General features: G+C 37.5%; 1 protein-coding gene across 1 annotated transcript in view; it reads right to left on the bottom strand.

Moving 5' to 3' along the window:
- LOC309510629 (uncharacterized protein) overlaps window positions 1-22,623 on the bottom strand; it is a 96,847-nt gene that overhangs the window by 32,752 nt on the left and 41,472 nt on the right. The window contains exons 11-12 of the mRNA XM_082185492.1: window positions 16,315-16,487; window positions 16,028-16,191 (exon numbers count right to left, since the gene is read on the bottom strand). Coding sequence (XP_082041618.1) covers window positions 16,028-16,191; window positions 16,315-16,487 — 337 coding nt within the window. The remainder of the gene's footprint in view (window positions 1-16,027; window positions 16,192-16,314; window positions 16,488-22,623) is intronic.

Raw genomic sequence — 22,623 nt, 5'->3', positions numbered from 1 at the left:
ACGTTCCTGGGCAACCTCGTCGAAAAGGAGGTGAGCCGGAAACTCCACCTGAACATCACATTGGAAAAGGAAGTGAGCATGGAAGCCCTGATCGACACAGGATCAGACCTTACGATGATCTCATCTCAACTTTTCAAAAGACTCCAATTTGAAGCTAAGAGACAAGATCGAACTCTTACACCTCAAACTTGTGAACTGAACGTACAGTCATACAGTCAACATGACATCCGGCTCGAACAGGTAGCTCACATTCACCTGACAATTGGTCCTTTGATCCCGTGTTCATCTCAAAAATGGACACTTTTCCATTCCTCATTGGCAGAGACCTTCTAGATCGCTTTGAACCGTTACTGGACTTGAAACAGCTCAAAGTCTGGGCTCAAGTACGAGAACTTTACCCCCTCCAGTCACAGCCAGACTGTCAGGTCACAGAGTTCATGAGAACTCCCACAGCCAGCCATGAAGACACAAACTCAGCACCAGGTCAAGGTTCAACTTTGACACCATGCACCTTCCAGCTCACCAAAGACTTTAACACCTGCTGCCTCAAGGTCATGACTGACCTGCAGCTACATAACCAAACACATGCACTCGCCAAGCCTGGCGCACTAAACAACAAGCTGTGGTCACTTTCAACCCACCCACCCACCCTAAAGGAGGAAAAGATTACACACAGCATAAGAACTTTACCAGCTAAACTGCCTACCTCAGAGCCGCTTACGCTGGCTCCGCTGTTTACAAAGACCAACATAGCGGACATGCGGGCTTCTGACACGTCCACAAAGACCTTGCTTAACCACCCTCGCACGCCATTTGAACTCACTGACAACCAGTGCCTCAGAACACTGCATAACACCAAACACATGCTGCGTGCACAGAACAACATTCTATATTGTGCACCGTCTGACATCACAATGCAAAAGCTTGTAATGCCACGGCGCAAAGGGGGGATAAGGCCAATGTACGTCTATGACGCATCATGTGCTGCACACCGCAGCACCAGAGACACTGACGAGATACTGAAGCAAGCGACATGCCGGCAGCAAGATGTGGCAAAACATGGGCCAAGGCGAGCTAAACCTAGTTGCCACCCACGAAGTAAGAAGACTGCCGTGTCCAACCAAAGACAACCCTCGCTGGCTTCTTCCTCCCCTTTCTCTCTCTCTCTCCCTGTTGTCTGTACCAGGTTGCTGCTGTGGTTCGCCATGCTGTTCTGTCAGCTAACCAGAGGACAGCTGCCACCGAGAGGACAACTGAGACTCCAGATCACCGACTGCAGGACCTACACCCAGCAAGTGCATGTTTGACTCATCCAGCCCCGCCCGGCCTACAGAGCACACTACCCCAGCACCGTAGCCCAATACATCTGGGCAAGTGCCGATGGACAGAGGACTCCCTCTCTCACGCCGAGGCCAAGGTCGAACACCTGTTCAACCAACTTGAGAAAGTGACTGTTACACAGTCGGGACTCCTAAGCACCAACCACCGCTCCAAACGGTTCCTGGGAGCGTTGCTAGGAGCCGCCGCTGCCGTTGGAACTCTTTTTGACATTGGTATGCCAAGTGTCAACACAGTAAACATAGCCACTGTATAATGGCATGTGACTGAAATTCAGACTGAACTTCCACAGCTAAAAGAGCAACTCACCACACAGAGTGCATCTTTGCAAACCCTCAGCAAGACATTGAGAGGAACAGTGGTCATTCTCAACACTCACAGCGTTCTGCTGAAGCAGACCATAAACTCCATGAAACCGCTGCTTACTGTCTTACAGAATGACTTCGATCAGACTCAGCTGATTACAGCACTAACGACAGACATGCTGTGGGAGGTTAGGTCCTCCAGTGACAGCCTAGCCACAGGCGTAATCCCACTGTACCTGATACCCTTAAACCTTGTGCTAACTGTGCTGGCTTCCGCCATCACCATGCCAGCTGACCTTCTACAAAAACACCTGGCCTACTCTCTGGGTAGCGCCATCCCACTCTACGTCGATCCCGAGCAGAGAGAAGTGGGCTTTCTCCTAAATCTGCCTATCATCGAGTCAAGCCAAGTCTACAGACTTACAGACATTGTCAAGGTCAGGTGTTGGAAAAACAACACCCACATCAAGATACGCACTCCAGACATGGTGGCCTACCACGACAGCGACACACGACGGTACTCGGCTTCAAACCCGTACATGTGTACTTTGACTAAAGACATTCATTATCTCTGCCCTGCCGAAGCTAAGCCTCGCACACAAGTCACAGAGACGCAAGCAGAGATTGTAGGTGAAAGGTGGCTTGCTAACACACCGGTGTGCACAGCCACTGTCACTCACGACCAGCATGACACAACCAGCCGTGTCAACATGCTTAACCAGAAGATGGGACTTCAAGTACCGAAAGGTGCCATCCTACACCTTGATGACCTGCCATTGTACAATCTTCCGAGCAAAGAGTACCAGACAGCACTGGAACTCCCATCCTTCAAGAACTACAACTTCACCTTAGATCCAGAACTGGAACTCTGGAGTGAGGAAAGGGGGTCCCAACTCATGGACATTGCTCCTGTCAATACAGCCCCCGAGCACTGTCTCGACGGCCCGTTCTGAACACTTCATCTGCGGTCCGAGCCTGTACCGCCGCCGACATTGTGCTGTGCATCTCTACGAGGGAATCCCCGGAAAGGGGGTGCCAAGTCAGAGACCACGCCGAACCTCCGCAAGCTGAATCCTCAGCTTCTAAGGACCACCTGCTATCCGACCATCATGATCCACCTGCTACACGACCATCTTGATTCTCCTGTCATCTCCCCATCGTGATGATTGCCGTCCGATGATGTCCACGCAGGGACTTCATCCTACGGAAAGGGGGGACTGTAACGACTGGGCTATTGAATCATTCGTTCGTTTGGTCTGAATTAACAAATTCGGACTCTCTGGGTTTTCTAAGGACATCTCTTCCAAACACATTCTCTGCAAAGCTTACTAAAGCTTTTAACCTCCTGACTCCCAAATACAAATCATACGCCGGCTCCAGCTAGTATGCAACAAATGGTCTTTCGCGACACTTTATGGCACCCTGGAGTATTACCAGAACATGACACCATCTCCTAGCTTTGCAATGCTTAAAAGAATTTCAAACCCCCTATCTCTCAGCCGGAGAGATAACGAAACTTTCTATAGACATTCCCTACACACAAACGTTTCTTTACACTCATCATGTAAGTCATTACTAAGATGTATTTGATAGGTTTGTGCGTTGCATAACTGGTTAGCCCTGATTCTGATTTGTAACTTGGAAGTGTTTCTCCTAAGTGATGTTCTCAAATAGAAACATGGTCTTGTAACCTGACCCCCCTGGTATAGGATAACACTTTACAACACCCCCGGGAGACTGAGGAGTCATCCCACACACACATACATACACACACACACACACACACACACACAAACATCCTTTGTGTTTAACTTAGGATAGAAATATCCTTTTAATGTATGTAACTCAGACTTGTATCTGACCTTCCTGTATGAATATTTGATTAGTGTTGTTTTGATCATATAGTTATGATCTTCGAGTGTTTGGCTCTGAAATGTATTTTTGAAGAATGTTTCTCCCAGTGGACCCATAACCCGATCCCATAACCCGATCTCATTGGCTAGGTCATAAACTTTATGACTCCCAAGCTGCAGCTCATCCAGCTGCTCTGCAAGAGAGATAACGGGGAGCCAACATTCCAACGCACACACATACACAAACTTTGAATATTAAACTTAGAATATAAGCATGTCATATTTCATATACTCCTGTGTGTTTCCCAGTTTATATTCACTCCGTTTATGACGTTTATTTGAAGGAACGAACCTTAAAATGCTTGTAATATGCATCTTATGTAATTTTGTATTCCTATGTATTGTATTCCTATCTTCATATGACGTGTGTGATATCGTTGAAATTCTCTCAGTCTAACGGAGTTGAATTCCGATAGCATATTGCAGTAATGTACATTATTTTACACGGCTCAAATCGCATCTCCTCATGACTCATTCAAGTGGGCATGTCGAACAAGACAAAGAAAAATCTTCCCGCCCGAGATGCTGTAATAAAAAAAAAAATCAACGTCCAGCTTGTGAGTCATGATATGTAATTTAAACCAAAAAAGAAATATTATGCATGGGAAAAGTGCACCTGTGAACATTTTTCATTTTGACTTCAACCGAAAGATGAAAGTTGTTTGTTTCTGGATTACGAATTATTTAATTATACATTTTGCTGTGTGGTTTTGCACTGATGAGTCAAAGCAGGGATTTGATTTAATGTGTTGATATTGCACAACATTTCATGGTTTTCATACATCAGTGTGACACACACCATCCGCTCTGTGTTTATAGTCGAGGTTCGATTTCAGCAACTCATATCTTTGAGCTGAAAGGATTCAGCATGTGGGCTTCTTTCAAAGCTGTTCGCAACAGGAATTTGAATATACGGCGGAGAATCATCAGCCTTCTGGAGGGGAGCTTTCAGTTGTGTTTTAACTTTTTTGACGTGCACCTCAGAGTGAATTCTCACACGATCCTGGCAAAGCTCTATCGCTCTTGACATCTTCGCATTAGTTACCCGGGATGCCTCTATGTTTTGCATCATCCTTTTCAGATCATATCACTCAGCTGCTGATGTTTTTCTGACTTGTTTTCGATAAGCGAAATCTCTTTGAAAGATACTGATTATTAAAGGGATACTCCACTTTTTTGGGAAATAGGCTCATTTTACAACTCCCCCAGAGTTAAGCAGTTGAGTTTTACCGTTTTCAAATCCATTCAGCTGAACTCCGGGTCTGGCGGTACCACTTTTAGCATAGCTTAGCATAGATCATTGAATTGGACAAGACCATTAGCATCTCTCTCAAAAAAATGACCAAAGAGTTTTGATATTTTTCCTATTTAAAACTTGACTCTTCTGTAGTTACATCGTGTACTAAGACCGACGGAAAATGTAAAGTTGCGATTTTCTAGGCTGATATGGCTAGGAACTATACTCTCATTCCTACGTAATAATCAAGAAACTTTGCTGCCGTACCATGAGTCCAGCAGGCGTAATGATATGACGCAGCGCCTGAAAATAGTCCCCAGCTCGGTAACTTACAACGTGACCGGGACAAAGTTTGTCTAACCTATTAGACCTATTTTCAGGCGCTGCGTCATATCATTACGCCTGCTGAACGCATGGTACGGCAGCAAAGTTTCTTGATTATTACGCAGGAATGAGAGTATAGTTCCTAGCCATATCAGCCTAGAAAATCGCAACTTTACATTTTCCGTCGGTCTTAGTACACGATGTAACTACAGAAGAGTCAAGTTTTAAATAGGAAAAATATCAAAACTCTTTGGTCATTTTTTTGAGAGAGATGCTAATGGTCTTGTCCGATTCAATGATCTATGCTAAGCTATGCTAAAAGTGGTACCGCCAGACCCGGAGATCGGCTGAATGGATTCGAAAACGGTAAAACTCAACTGTTTAACTCTGGGGGAGTTGTAAAATGAGCCTATTTCCAAAAAAAGTGGAGTATCCCTTTAAGCATGCATTAGAATTCTTCACTTGTTCCATCTGTTGACTGCAACTGTCAAGTTAAGGCCTAAATAAATGTGTAATTAAAAGTAATTAAAGAATGTTATATGAAAAATTATGTTGATCAGTAAGGATGTGCAAAACAACTTGTTTTCAAAGTCAGCTTGTCATGAGTTTCCAGAATGATTAGTTGACTAATCCATCTTAAGGAGGTCCTGCATAATTAGGAGTTTGGGTTTGCCTGACCTAAAGGGGTATCTAAATTTGCATTAGTACATTAAGTCGTGCTCTTTCGTTCACTCTTTCGCCCGAATGGAAGTGTCTCGAGATGTTTTTTTAAAAGTTGGACTAATTTTACCTTGACAAAAACAATGCTTGTAGCGAGACGTTCAAAAAAGTGTTGTGTTTGTATTTCAATATAATCTTGCATTAAATGGGCGTCTTTGACCATGGTAACTGTCTCTGTTTTTCAGCATTTTCACCTAGAATGCTGTGTTTTCCATGCAATGGAAACGCTGCATCTCACCATTTTTCTATAGCTATTCGATGACAGCAAAACTCATCATGATTATTTTGGTCAATATTGAAATCGCTAATTTAACGTGATATGCTTGAAATCTTATTTCACAATCGGAGTAAGTTTAGATTAATTCTAATTATCAAAGTAAGTTTTGCAATTTCACAATTATTTATACCAATTCGATTCTTCAGCAAAAACTAATACTAGGTTAACTAAAGACAGTAAGAACAAAAAACAGAAGGACATACAAATTCAATAGAACAAAGATAGAACAAATCCGTATGGGGAACAGTGTCTCTTTCACGGCTTAGTGCGCTTTTAATAACTTTTAATATCAAGCACGTCCCACAGGTTAGTAACAGGAAACTGCATTTTGCGACAGTCACTGATCTAGCTGATATGAGAGGCTTTTCACCAGAGAAACATTTTCATAGTTTCTATTAGGGATACACAATATAAAAAAAAAAAAATGCCATTGGGATATTTAGTCGATTATATATTGCAATATGACTTGAATTGCTCTGTTTGAAAAGAATGAATCATTCTAGAATAATTGGGATTTTGTAGGGGAGTGAATCCGATTCTGCATAGAAAAAAAATCCAAATTCACAAGCATTCGCACCGGCACCGGCACCTGCCATTTTTAAACAGCTGTGTAAACACACAGTTTATTTTAGCCTACATATTTACTCCACAAATCTAACTCCACGAACAGGGAGAACAGCAATAGATGGACCGACGCCGAAGTCCAGGCACTTCTCAACCTTTACGTTGAGGAAATCCAACGCGACTTTGAAGAGACCACCAAGCCAAACATGATTATGTATTTCTGCTCAGCTAGAGATATTGGGCATCAACAACACGACAAATGCTATAATACTTTTTCGTATAGTTTACTTTCTTTATAATAACGTATTAGATAGCACTGTTAAACTGATCGTAAACTAATGAAGAGAGTTCTCAGCGTTGTCAAAATAGAAGTCCCACACAACAACCAGAGCAGCAGTGACTTGTGTCACTTCAGAGTTTCTACTGGCGGTGTGAATGCTACCAGAAAAATTGCCCTAGAGGGAAATGTTGTTCTCTGGGGACCACCCTGGTGACTAGTTCCTATAACTAAAACGAAACCACACCGCTGGCGCTGTGATGGAAAGGAAGGTGCTTAAAGAAGACATAAAAAAAAAAAAAAAGACTAATAAGAAGAATATATTCCGTGGTGTGAAAGGCCTCAAACACGTCCATCTGAATAAATAAGTTGGCATCACCATATCTATTTTCTAAATGCATGTTATTGATCTTATAGTGAACGATTCATCCATGCATTTGTTTCATTTTGTATGACGTACTTCACAATACGGAAGAAAAGATCTGTCGCTACTTTCTGTTCAAAGATGTTATCCAAAGGGTTTTACAGTGAAAACTGCACAAAAAAAAGAAAGAAGCAAAATCACAGAATGCTTAGAAAGAATACCAATTAATACCAATTATTAAACCTGGATGGACTTTTTTTGGGATATTTATATATGGTCAGTGGTTGAAAACTTGCAAACTCCCTGCAGTCCAAACAAACTGTCAGTGAAAATGTAGACTCTTTAATTTGACATTTTGTCATTCCTGATGCTTTTTTCACACAGATTTTTCTATCAAAGTGCACTTCATGAGTGTATTGTTACTATGGGACGTCGTCAGCCGTGTTCTGCCCGGTACTACTCGGCTCACTTTTACGAACCCTCTTCGTCAGCGAGAAGATCCATGGCTCCCTTTCAGGGAGCATTCTCCGTTTCTCTTTTTCTTTAAGTCTTTTCTTTATTTTCGTCCGGCAACTTCCACTCAAAGAAAAAGACTCTTTTGAAATTCCCGCGACCGCGCTCAACGGAAGAGATGGAAGTGCAAGCTCCTCTTCCTCTTCGGCAAAACTTCGGGAAACACCAGCTTCGGAGGCGCACCTCCGCGTCACTCCCGACCTTTCTTTTCTTTTCTTTACTAAGTTTTATTTTCATATTCGCCTCTCCCTCCACAAGGGAGATGAACTCTGAATTGTTTCTTTGGCAACTTCACGTTCGGTGAACCTTTAAATCTTCCCGCGAGTCTGCTCGCCCCAGAAGACACGAGAGAACACGCCCAGAAGAACGACACACTCGCCTTCTTTCCTCAGCAACAAAGAGAACCATTTTGCAAGATAAGTTTATTGAACTTTTAATGTAATCTGAGTCCTTGTTGTCTCTCTCAAAGGTTACCTTGTCTGTGATTTTTGCCTAACTGTGATCTCTCTCTGATCGCACACGTTGCTTTCACTTTCGCTCGCTCATCCTCTCTCCCTCTCTCTCATTCTCTCTCACCTCTCTCATCGTCTGATCTCTCTAATTATCTCACCCTCTGTTAATTCGTGTTCGTAATGTTTTTCGTTTTGTTTGTGTAAGGTGTATATACATATATTCTGTGTGAATCGTAGTATGTATTCCTTAGTTTTGCAATTATTAAAATCCAATATATCCTCGATTGATTCTGTCTGTCTGCTCATATTACAAAGTCAATGATTTGTTGATCCTAGCTACAAGCTTTACGATTTGTTACTTTTCTGTAACCTAAATTTTATAAGGACAGGAGAATAGTTTCACGGCCAGAAACTGTTCTTCCTGAAATTATAAGAAGTGATAACTTTATTGAGAAGTTGATAAGTTAATTAACAACTGTTTGGTAATTACATTAATTTCCATTAAGCGTTATCTCATATAATCGATCTGAAATAAGACCATTGATATATGAATGAGGAATTATAATTCATTGTGATTGATTATTCATATACAATCGATCTGTAACTGTAATATGCAATATTCATGATTAATTATTAAAATTCCCTACATATAATTTGAGCTAATACTCATGTACGTACCCAGTGCGGCTACATCTTCATCGAAAATACCTGATATGTGGAAAACATTGTGTCTTGTCCCAATTCCAAAACATGGTAATGTGGGTTGTAGTTTAAAGAATTTGAGACCCATTGCTTTGACATCACAAATAATGAAATGTTTTGAGAGGATTATCATTGGTTATTTGGGTTATTAGTCAGTTGTCAGATTTTCAAGATCCGTTACAGTTTGCATATCGAAAAGGTGAGGGAGTAGATGATGCCATACTTTTTATGTTGCATAATATTTATAATCATTTGGAAACAACTTCCAGCTCTGTTAGGATTATGTTTTTAGATTTTTCTAGTGCTTTTAATTCAATTCAACCACATGTTTTAGCTGATAAATTCCTGCATTGTAACCTACATAGTAAAACTATTACGTGGGTATTGAATTATCTTATACGTCGACCCCAGTTTGTTAGGCTGGGTGATAAAATGTCTGACATTATTTTAACTAAAACAGGAGCCCCTCAAGGCACAGTTTTATCACCTTTTCTTTTTTCATTGTATACACCTGACTACAGGCACATTCAGACTTCATGTTGTATACAGAAGTTTTCAGATGATACTGCCCTTGTGGGTTTACTTAATCAAGGCAATGACATGGACTATAGAAGAGAGGTTGAGATATTTGTTAGATGGTGTGATGAAAATATTCTAAATTTGAATGTGGAGAAGACTAAGGAATTGATAATTGATTTTAGAAGAAAAAAAGAAGTCATAGTACCAGTGATAATTAAAGGTCAGAAAGTAGAGTTCTTATAAGTTCAGTCTTATAAATATCTTGGTGTCCATTTGGACAGTAAACTGAAGAAGGAACAATCAAGACTATTCTTTTTGAAGAAGTTGAGTTCTATTGGTGTAAGTAGGACGCTTCTTTATGTTTTTTTATCAGGGAATCATGGCTAGTGTTTTGTTTTATGCAGTGCTCTGTTGGGGATGTAGTATCACTGTAGATGATAAAAATAGGATTAATAAATTGATTAGAAAGGCTGGATTGGTTATTGGCCTTAATCCTGATTCACTTGAGGTTACTGTGGAGAAGAGAACAAGGGCAACATTAAAAATAATTATGTGTTACAAAGGTCATCCACTACATTGTATTTTTAGTGGACTTAAAAGTTCATTTAGTGGAAGATTAGTAATGCCTCTGTGTTCTACAGAGCGATTTAGAAGGTCTTTTACTCCGAATGCAGTTAGGTTGTTCAATGAAGTTGTGTCATTTTTTGTATGTGTTGATTGTTGTTGTTTCTTAAAGGGCACCTACTATGCAAAATTCACTTTTACATGGTGTTTGAACATAAATGTGTGTTGGCAGTGTGTGTACACAACCATCCTATAATGATAAAAATCCACCCAGTGTTTTTTTTTTTTTAATCCCCATAAATCATAAGCACTGTCTCAGAACGAGCTGTTCTCAGAATCAATGCAATGTGACGTACACTCTCAGAAAAAAAGGTACAAAAGCTGTCACTGTAGCGGTACCTTTTCAAAAGGTACACTTTTTTACCTAAAGAGTGCATATTAGTCCCTCATAGGTACATATTGGTACCCTTTTGAAGGGTACTGTCCCAGTGACAGCTTTTGTACCTTTTTTTCTGAGAGTGTAGAATTGCACAGGCCCCTCCCACAACTGTTGATTGACACTGCAGTTTGAGCATAGACCCGCCCTGAGTGAGCTGGACACAGTCCGCCATTGTTTCTACGCTGGAGCAGCTGTAGAATGTCTCCTAAAGCGATTGAGGTGTTTTGTTTTTTGGATGTTAGAATAAACATAGCAGTCTTCATTTACTCTCGTTGTTACTCGAGGATTGATCAGTACAACTGCTCTCGTGATCCAGCTAACGGTCTCCGGAGCGACAGGACTAACGTTACTGACCACGGCAGAAATGAAAGTGAGAGCGTGCACTTTATGACAGCTCATCCAGCCGTTTTACAGATATAAAGTTTACCAGTTTATTAAGCACCCACTGAAAAGGTGTGTTTATATTTGTTTACTATTGGTTGTAACGAGTGTTTTGTGTACTTCGCTGTGTAACGTTATGTTCCATGATAATGAAAGGGAAAGAGAGAGAGAGAGTTTATGGATAAGACTTAATGTGCACTGCAACCTTTTATGTGATGGGAATAGATCTAAATACTTAAAAAACTTCTCACGATTCGTTAATCTCGATAGCTGTAATATTAAAAACGTATAATAGCTGTAATAGTAAATGTTTTCGAGAGAGTTTCACATGTAATGCTAAATATTTCATATGCAAGCATGTCAGCCAATCACAGCAGTGGGCGTTTACACTGAAGTCTCACACAGACACACCCCTTCAAACAGAGCGTTCAGAGGCTAAAATCAGGCTAGGAAATATGCCTTTTTTTTCTAAATTATAACAACTTACTAACATTATAAGGGCACCCCAGGAAACATTCTAAAATAATAAAATAATCCATGCAATGGGACCTTTAAAGAGTTTCTGTTGAATTTTGTGGGTCACCATTGTGCTGAAGAGTAGAGCCTGTGCTTCAGTTCTGGATGAGCAAAGAAACACTGATGTTAAGCTGCATGTTGATTTATTAACTGGCAGTGATTGAATATTTGTTGATGATCTATTTGTTAAAGTCTTCAACTCAATCATGTGTGCTATTATTTGCAAGAGGATTGAGTTAAATTGATGTTTTGAACTCATTTAAATTAATTACATTTTTAAGAAAAACATTTTTTTAGTGGACTTAAATGAAATAAGATCACAGTATAAATATGAAATGGCAATTGATCAATTTGAGATAGAATCAGTTAAATCAGTTTACAACATCATGACATCTTGACGTCAAATAAATGTTGAATTGACATCAAATACCAACAAACAAAGCATGACATCAAAATGACATCAGCAGAGGTCAAAATCTTGACATCAAACTGACATCGACACTTTGACGTCAGTATGACTTTCATTTTTGACCTATTTCGTGACGTAATTTTGACATCAATGTTTGATGTCACATTGATGTTAAATTGACATCAAATGCCCACTGGGTTGTTATACTGTGTTTATTCTTACAGTGATTTTCTAGAGTAAAACTAACGCTTCAACTTTTGTGTGATGTACAATAAACTTAATTGAACTCATCAGTATATTTTGGACAACATTCAGACGGGGTCTAAGTTACTACAGCAGGCTTGTATTAATAGTGGAGCAGATGGCATATAAGTTATAAACGTAATAAAAATAAACATACCTGTTCTATCTCTATTCAGCATATATTCTCTAGCTTTGTGGGCATTATTGTCCGACTCGAACACCTTTTCTGTGAGTTTCTGTTTTGATAATTATCATCTTTCCGTGAGATGAGATTGTCCTGGCTCTGAGTGCGAGCTGGTTAGGCTCCGCCCCCTGTGCGTGGAACCGCAACTCATTAACTTTTAAAGGAGACACACTAAAACGGTGCGTTTTTCTCAGCCCCCCAAAAATGACAGTTTAAACATGCTGTAAAAAATTATCTGTGGGGTATTTTGAGCTAAAACTTCACATACACACTCACATCAGAGACTTATTTTACATCTTGTGAAAAGGGGCATAATAGGTGCCCTTTAATGTAGGGCTGGGCGATATATCGCACGATATTGTTATGTGCATCTCGTCAGTAAAGCCGGTTCCTTGATTAGTAGTAAATCACCATCACCTGCTTTCAGATGGAGCGGTGTTAAATTAACACTCCTGGGAGTGTATATGAGTCCACACTCAAGAGTGTTAAAGTTAATGAGATAATTAAGTGATTAATTTAGTGATGATTGAGCATTATTGAAGACACCTGATGGTAACAAGCAGAATCACTGAAGGAGAAAATCACACATTATAAGTCACCATTATGGTGATCAGTGTTTGCTTTAGTTGGGCTCTTGACCCTTATATGATTACTTTAAATTGTACGGTTGTTTGTCTGCTGTTATTGATTTATAACAGTAAAATGAACAAAGTGAAGTGTGATCTGATAGTGTTAGTTATGTTTTGACATAATCATGCTGTGATCTAAAAAATGAAACTTATTGAGATAGTTTGGTTTAATTTGTTAGCAGCAGCTTTGTGATTCTACAGCATATAATTATCAATACTTCACTTATAAACCAAAATATTTAATACATTTTGTTCTGATCAAAAGACTTTCAAATAAATTAACTTAGAAACACAGACATCAATAATCAGCCTGTGAATCTTAACAATGGTGACAATAATAAAGCATGTTGCAGTGGCTGCCACCAATCACAACTCATTAATGGCTCCCATCATGCATTGCGGTATGAATAAATTAAGATCTGAATTGTCTATGTAATTTACTTTTCCTCATTGAATATTCTGCTCCTCACCATTGTTGAGATGCATAGACTGAATCCTGACATCTGTGTGTGCCTAAAAGAATGATTTTTTTTTTTAAACAACTTTTAAGAAATCCTTTATATTAGATCAAAAACTCTGGCCATTTATTCAGATTCACAGTTATGCTGTAACCAACAACATAAATCGAAGTTAGAAAGAAGGATTTTAATGAGTTCAATGATCAAGTTCAAATGATGATTGTCATAACATAACCAACACCATCAGATCACTTTATATTCTTTGTTCAACTGGCAGTTTTAACTCAGATACAACCGCCAAACAAAATCTAAAGTACACATAAAAGGGTCAGAGCCCAACTAAAGCAACTACCCATCACAATAATGGTAACTTACAATTTGCGATTTTCTCCTTCAGCGATTCTACTTGTTAACATCAGGTGTCTTCAATAATGTTCAATCATCACTAAATTAATCACTTAATAATCTCATTAACTTCAACACTCTTGAGTGTGGACTCATATACACTCCCAGGAGTGTTAATTTAACACTGGAGTTTTTGCTGTGTACAAAGAGCCATAGTTAACTGACAAGCTGAGCCATATCGCATTAATTATCGCTGGCGATACGTCCGCGATATTAATGCGATATGGCTCAGCTTGTCAGTTAACTACGGCTCTTTGTAGTAAATGCCGCTCCATCTGAAAGCAGGTGATGGTGATTTACTACTAATCAAGGAACCGGCTTTACTGACGAGATGCACATAACAATCTCACGATATATATCGCCCAGCCCTACTACACACGCAGACTTTATAACTTGTTACACAGTAAATTCCCCGGTGTTAAATTAACACTGCTCGGTGTTTATATGGGAACCACCAGCAGGGTGTTAAAAGTAACACTGAAGCAGTGTTAGAGTTAATTAGATAATTAAGTAATTAATTGAGTGTTGATTGTTCGATTATTGAAGACACCTGATGATAACAAGCAGAATCACTGAAGAGAAACAAAATAACTACAACTGACTTCCAGACACAGCCTTAGATGAAATCAACTGAAAAGACATGAAATCTCTCTTATTACAAACCAGTTTGACCTTATTTCTGTCATTCATCTACAGAAGTTCTTTTTTGAGAATAGACAAATTTTTAGATGTTGAAGTTTTATTAAAAATGTGTGGTTACCATTATGGTGATCAGTGTTTCCTCTAGTTTGGTGGTTTGACAATTTATATATATATATATATATATATTTTTTTATTTTTTTTTTTATTTTTTTAAGGTAGTTGTTGTCTTTATAACATTGTTTATTAAAACACATAATTTGTTGCAAAGGAAACCATACACAAAGGTATGATATAAAGTTCATCACCATTAAGAATAAAAAAAAAAAAAAAAAAAATTATTGTTTGACAAATGTCATAACTGACCAAAAGAGATAACTTGTTATTAACAGATTTTTACCATCAATATATATATATATATATTTTTTTTTTTGTTGCCAAAAATCAAACATGAATTTTAACTTCTAAATACATTGAGAGAAAATAAACCGTAGCAAAACAAACACACACTAACATCAAGAATCAGCTTATGAGTCACTACAATAGTGACATGCTTCATGCTGCAATGCATGCTGGGAGCCATTAGTTTTATAATATGGTGGTTCCCAGCATGCATTTCTGCACGAAGCATGTCACCATTGTTGAGATTCATATGCTAATTCTTGATGTCTGTGTGCGTCTTAAATAAGTTCCTCTTCAATGTGCAAAAATAAAATCATAATGTCTGTTCTGTGGCAAGAAATTATCATTGGTGAAAAAAAAAAAACCTCTTAATAACAACTAATCATTTTTGCTAATCTATGTGATTAGTGAATAATTCTACTTCATGATGGTTAAAACTACACCACTTGATCATCTTTGTTTCTGGCATCCTTTGTAACAAAATTATGTGTTACAAAGACCACAAACTTGCAGAACAAAGCCAAGATTCAAACTAGGCAACTAAAGCAAACACTGATCACCATAATGGTGATTTTACTAAAATATATTATTTCCAATAAAACATCAACATCTACACCTCTATTAATTCTCAATAACTAGTTAGTAATAAGTGAAGCTGGTAATGCTGTTTGTGGAGTTGTTTAATCCTCTTCTGCTGAGATCTTAAGAGATTTAATTTCGTCTTTTATCTTCAGTTGATTTCATCTCCGGAAGTCAGTTGTAGTTCTTGTGTTTCTCTTTTCTTCAGTGATTCTGCTTGTTATCATCAGGTGTCTTCAATGCTCAATCATCACTCAATTAATAACTTAATTATCTCATTAACTCTAACACTGCTTCAGTGTTACTTTTAACACTCTGCTGGTGGTTCCCATATAAACACCGAGCGGTGTTAAATGTAACACCGGGGAATTTACTGTGTACTCTGAACCAGCTAATTAATGTCTTCAGGATTACTAGAAAGCTACAGACAGCAGAGTTTATCAGAGTGTGAGCTAAACTCTGCAGGACAGTGGCCCTCCAGGACCGAGTTTGCCCATCCCTGCTCTAACGTCAAGACAATATATGTTATAACAAAAGTCTGTTAGCTGGGAATGCAGTCTTTGAGTGTGGAGACCCCGCATCATTTTGGAGTTCATGCCCCATTTTGGTGATCTCCAGTCTGCAGTTATAAAAAGTATTAAAAAAGTACTTAAAAATATTATTGTGCTCTGTACCTGAAATTTCAGCTGATCCACGTCATACCCAAAAAAACCGTGGCCTTTAGCTTTAGAGATATTTATGTTGAGGAGTTCCCACTCTCCCTGGACCTCAAAGGATTGCCTGAAGGAAACTGTAACTCCCATTGCATTTGAGGGTGGATCTATTGTAAGATCATTGTCTTTGGAAACAAATGTAAAAAAAAAAAAAAAAAAATATTATTATAAAGTCAAACAATTTTAAATAATTTATGTTTCATTTATTCGTTTGTTTGTCACCACTCATTCAAGGTTTTCAGATGTACTTGAATATGCTGAAGACTGAAACGTTATACTGCAGCTTTGGGTGTCGAAGGGAAACCTGTAGAGATCCATCTTACAGAACGTGGTCAGAGATAAAACATCAGATGTGAGTAAAAAGCCCCAATAGGACAACTGCACATTTGGAGACTCCTTTGTTCCAAACTCTGTCTTGATGCTAAATGGATAAAAATGTAAGTATTAAGTTAATACTTATTGAATATTATGTGATTAAAAAGACACAAAAAGGTCATTGTGATGTTCATCTGGAAATATAGAGAACCCAGTCACAGTTTGATCTCACAGTGATGTCACCATGTGGTCACAACGTGAGCAGTCTGAGTTCACAGTGATTTAAAAGTGTAACCTCACAGCGCACTCACTGTGACCACAATATGAGCTCATCCCAGCTAGAAATGTTATTGTTCTATGAATGTTTTGAGAGCATTATGTTATGTTCTTGTAATGTTTTCTGTTGCTAATTTTAATTATGTTACCAGAATGTTCTCCTAAAAGGAAGCCACTAAGCAAAATGATGTCCAAAAGACGTATTTTCAACGTCTTTGTCACAAAAGTCGGATGTTGAAAAGATGTCAAACTTCGACATCTACAACTCTTTTAAGAGGTTCAGTCCTGTGTCTGGGAAACTTCCCGCTAAAACTTAATAAGAATATTAGGAGATAATGTTCTATCAATGTTATCACTAAACAAGTTTAAAATGTTTTTGGAGAGTGTTCCCACTAAGCAAAATGATGTCCAAAAGACGTCTTTTCAACGTCTTTGTCACAAAAATCGGATGTTGAAAAGATGTCCACTGAGGAGCCAGAATGAAAGTTTTTATGACGTCTTTTTTTGACGTGTTCTGCACGTCCGATATCTAGACGTTCATCGAACCTTCGTACAAGGTTAAAACTACACTGTTAGACCTTACCGGGTTTTTTTACAGTAAAATACTGTTAATTGTACAGTTCTTTACTGTAGTCTAGTTTGTTTATGTAAAAATGCACTAAATTCTAATTCAAATGAACTAATTACACTTGCAGAAACCAACTGCCTTAAATTGACCAACTGTCATTTAAATGTATTAACTAAAATTTATAATGCATTAATAATGTGAGCAAAGTAAAACTGTGAACTTCTTTCATTTGAGACCACTAAAAAACTATTGTACATAAAAAGATTTCCACTGGACCAGCAACTACACAGTCACCTCCTGTTAAATAAAGCAACATGCAGCATATCATCAATGTTTGTAGATCTTCTCCTGGACTGAAGCACAGGCTCTACTCTTCAGCACAATGGTGACCCAAAAAATTCATTTTACAGTAAACTACTGGCAACAGTGTTGCCAGTATAAACCTGTTTTATAACTTACAGTTTATTACTGTTAAAATACATTTTGTGGGTGTGTCTTTTTATCTTACACTGTTAACCCTTTCAACCCCACAGGAAAATCCACACCACAAAGAGTAAAAGTAACATTGACACAGTGTTGCAGTGAGTTAATTAAGGGAATATGTAAGTGATTGTTGAGCATTAGTGATGAACACCTGCTGTTAATAAGCAGAATCACTGAAGAAAAGAGAAACACAAGAACAGAAAATAAAGAAACACAATAAATACGACTGACTTCCAGCCATTACACATTATTACACTTATTATTAACCAGTATGACTTTATTTCTGTCATACAGAAGTTGTTATTGAAAATGTTTGTTTGAAGTCACCATTATAGAGATCAGTGCTTGCTTTAGTTGGGATGTTGATGCTAAAACATTCATCTTTCTTTTACAGCTTGAGCTGTGTTTTTGCAAATCACACTTGTGCGCACACAGTTTATGAATGATTGTGGTTGTAATGCTTATGATGACAAAATCATCATATTGCCTGTTCATTCACTAAGGAATTAATTCTTATTCATTCAGAGTTTTATCCTCGATCAAAAGTGTTACATTAGCACCACTGTGAAACCACAGCAATAAATTACTATGACTCTTTTTTTAACACATCATGCATAAACCAAAAAAAAAACAGAGCTACACTATGTTTTAGAAACACAGAGATATCACAATTTAGCACATTAATCTCAACAATGGTAGCAATATTTCTTTTTTTCTTTTTTTATTAATATTCCTGCAGCAGTGCATGCTGGGATTTTTATATTATCCTGGAACCCAGCATGCATTGCAACATGAAACTTTTCACCATTGTTGAGATTCATATGCTGATTGTTGATATCTGTGTGTGTCTGAGTCAAACAGGAGTAAAATAAAATTGAATGCACTATATGATTGTTGTTTTTCAGAAGACCTGATAACAGAAATATTGATTTCATTTTGGAGATTCACAGATTTATGCTAAATATGACATACCCATAATTTCAATGGATATATACAGGAATAATCTGATAATCAGGTAGTCCAGGATGATTGTGACATCATCACAAAAGAATAAAACACTTTATAAACTATCTCTTGACTTTTTCTTGCCATAACAAATGTGTTTTATAAACTCACTGTTACAGCAGTCAGAGAGAGATGAATGGTAAGAAGTCAAGGGACAAGAGACCAACTAAAGCAAATACTGATCTCCATCATGGTGACAACAAATTTTATTATTAACTAAATCTTTGTTAATTCTCAACAAGAACTTTTGTACATGTATGAAAGAAATAATCATAAACTGGTTTGTAAACTGGTTTCACACTCAGTGTTGCTGGAAGTCAGTTGTAGTTTTTGTGTTTCTCTTTTTTCTGTTCTTGTTTCTCTGTTCTTCAGTGATTCTGCTTATCAGTGTTCATCAGTTTCTCAATTCACTCACTTCTTTTCATTCACTCTGTCAAGTGGATTATATTAGTGAACTAATGTAGGGAATAGTGAATAAGGGTATAGGGTGTGATTGGGAAAACAGCCTCTGAGTGTCGACTTTAAGCACTGTTCATTTACAGTATATTCCTGTAGGCTTTTTTTGTTTTCTACGGTATATTACTGTTTTAATGGAAAATGGTATGATATTGTCTGAATTACGCCTTTTTTTACAGCAAGGGTTAACAGTGTAGTTCAGATGTGGCCATTGTGGACATATTTTCAACATCATTTATGGTCTCATTTAGACATAATTACTTTGATTATTGCTGTCAGATGATCTCAGTGAGAATAAACAGAGGTTTAGATGTTGATATTTGTTTAATTTGAAGTGTCACCATTGTGGTGATCAGTGTTTGCTTTAGTTGGGCTCTTGGTCCCCGTTCCTTTTGCTTTAACTTTTGTTTAACTGTTTGAACTGTGTGTTTGTAAAACACAACTTTTGTAGCAGAGAAAGCCAATAATAAGTAAGATCAGCTGTTTTCAGCATATTGATGATGATGAAATCATCACAAAAAAAGCATCTAATGTTGTCAGATGCTTTGGCATTCATAACCACCAACCTTGTGGGACTGTAATATTGGTGCCAAAAGCATTACAATTCTTACTTATTTGAAGGTGTATAAAAAGCATGTGCACATGTTTTGAGCAAGTGTATCATGTAGTCACACACAGACATCAAGATTTTGGATATGAATCACAACAAAAAAGCTTGGGAATTAAGGATGAGTTTTGTACTATGAAAGCTACCCATCATGCATTGCAGCATGAAGTGTTTTTTTTTTTTTTTATTGTCACCATTGTTGTGAATAATATGCAAAATTGTGATGTCTGTGTGTGACTATATGTGCACATGCTATTTATACACCTTCAAATAAGTGATAATTAAAATGCTTCTGGCACCAATAATGCAGTTCCACAAGGTTGGTGGTTGTGAATGCCAAATATAAACACAAAACTTTAAACACAATATTAGATGTCCATTTTGTGATGATTATATTATCAGCTGATAACACCTCATACTTTTTCTATGCTTTCTCTGCCACAACAATTGTATTACACAAACACACTTTTACAGCAGCCAAAGAAAAGTTAAAGTAAAAAGAAAGGGGACCAAGAGCCCAACTAAAGCAATCACTGATCACCACAATGGTGACACTTCAAATTAAACAAATAACAACATCTAAACCTCTGTTAATTCTCAAGAACATCTGACAGAAATAGTCAAAGTATCTGTATATTATGTCTGTGATTAAGTTCAGCACAAGTGTCTGAGCCAGAAAGTCTTTCCTTCAGATCTGGTTTCTCTCATGATCCAAATATGTGTGATTTACAGATGTGTCTTTTATGTTCATGATTTTTGGACAAATACAAACTGTCTGTGAGTTGCTTTGCAATTACAAAAGGAAATTACATTGAAATAAACATGATTTTTAATTTCATGCATCCTGAGAGTGTTTATTTGGTCCAGAAACAGTAAATTATGTCTAAATGAGACCATAAATGATGTTGAAAATATGTCCACAATGGCCACATCTGAACTAGTTTTAACCTTGTACGAAGGTTCGATGAACGTCTACACACTGTAAAAAAGAATACATTGATTTTATTAATATCTAATTAATAAAAATGAGGCCACAGATTACAAGCAATATTATTAATTAAATTTAACAAATTAGAATTGAGTAATAATGAATCAAATGAATTTCTTAAAAGTTAATCATTTAAAATGAGTAAAATTTACAAAATATCTTTTATTGCCAACATTGAAGACACCTGGTGTTAACAAGCAGAATCACTGAAGGAGAAAACCATAATTAAAGTCACCATTGTGGAGATCAGTGTGTGTTTTAGTTGGGCTCTTGACCCTTACATTATTAACTTTAAGTTTTGTTCGGCTGCTGTACATGAGTTATAACAGCCAGATGAACAAATAGAAAAGATGATCTGATGGTGTTGGTTGTGATTTAACATCATCATTATTTCACTATCATTTGACCTGAATCACTGAACCTCATATAGAGTCCAATTTATGAGTTAAGTTAACTTTATTAATTACAGCAGTATAATATTTTTAGCCTTTTCAATGAAATCCAAATGATCAAATCAATAATAAAAAAATAAATATATGTTTTTTTGTTTTTTTGTTTTTTAGGCACAAACACATATCAAGATTTTGCGTATGAATCTCAGCAATGGTGACGAACAGATCACCTCTGAACAATAAGCTCATTATTTATTCATGAAGCAATGCATGATGGGAGCCATGAATGAGTTTTGATTGGTGGAACCCAGAATGCACTGCAACATGCTTTATAAATGTCACCGTTGTTGAGATTCACAGGCTGATTATTGATGTCTGTGTGTCTCCTTTTTATGTAAGAGAAACCTTTTAGAAATTATTTGCCTTACATTGTAAAAGTTAAAAAATAATATGCCGTACAAGGCCAGTGCTGCTATAATTAATATAGATCACCTACCTCATAAATTGGACTCTATGAGTTCAGTGATTCAGGTCAAATGATTGTGAAATAATGATTATGTTAACACATAACCAACACCATCAGACCACCTTTTCTCTTTGTTCATCTGGCTGTTTATAACTCATGTACAGCAGCCAAACAAAACTTAAAGTAAATGATTTAAGGGTCAAGAGCCCAACTAAAACACACACTGATCTCCACAATGGTGACTTTAATTATGGTTTTCTCCTTCAGTGATTCTGCTTGTTAACACCAGGTGTCTTCAATGTTGGCAATAAAATATATTTTGTAAATTTTACTCATTTTAAATGGTTACCTTTAAAGGAATTCATTTGATTTATTATTACTCAATTTTAATTTGTTAAATTTAATTAATAATATTGCTTGTAATCTGTTGCCTCATTTTTATTAATTAGATATCAATAAAATCAATGTATTCTTTTTTACAGTGCAGTCGTGGCCAAAAGTTTTGAGAATGACACAAATATTAGTTTTCACAAAGTTTGCTGCTAAACTACTTTTAGATCTTTTTTTCAGTTGTTTCTGTGATGTACTGAAATATAATTACAAGCACTTTATACGTTTCAAAGGCTTTTATTGACAATTACATGACATTTATGCAAAGAGTCAGTATTTGCAGTGTTGGCCCTTCTTTTTCAGGACCTCTGCAATTCGACTGGGCATGCTCTCAATCAACTTCTGGGCCAAATCCTGACTGATAGCAACCCTTTCTTTCATAATCACTTCTTGGAGTTTGTCAGAATTAGTGGGTTTTTGTTTGTCCACCCGCCTCTTGAGGATTGACCACAAGTTCTCAATGGGATTAAGATCTGGGGATTTTCCAGGCCATGGACCCAAAATTTCAACGTTTTGGTCCTTGAGCCACTTAGTTATCACTTTTGCCTTATGGCAGGTGCTCCATCGTGCTGGAAAATGCATTGTTCTTCACCAAACTGTTGTTGGATTGT

Source organism: Leuciscus leuciscus (genome assembly GCF_965113295.1).
Source record: "Leuciscus leuciscus genome assembly, chromosome: 1".
In the NCBI taxonomy this organism is placed as follows: Eukaryota; Metazoa; Chordata; class Actinopteri; order Cypriniformes; family Leuciscidae; genus Leuciscus; species Leuciscus leuciscus.
This window is presented reverse-complemented; position numbering and strand designations above follow the sequence as displayed.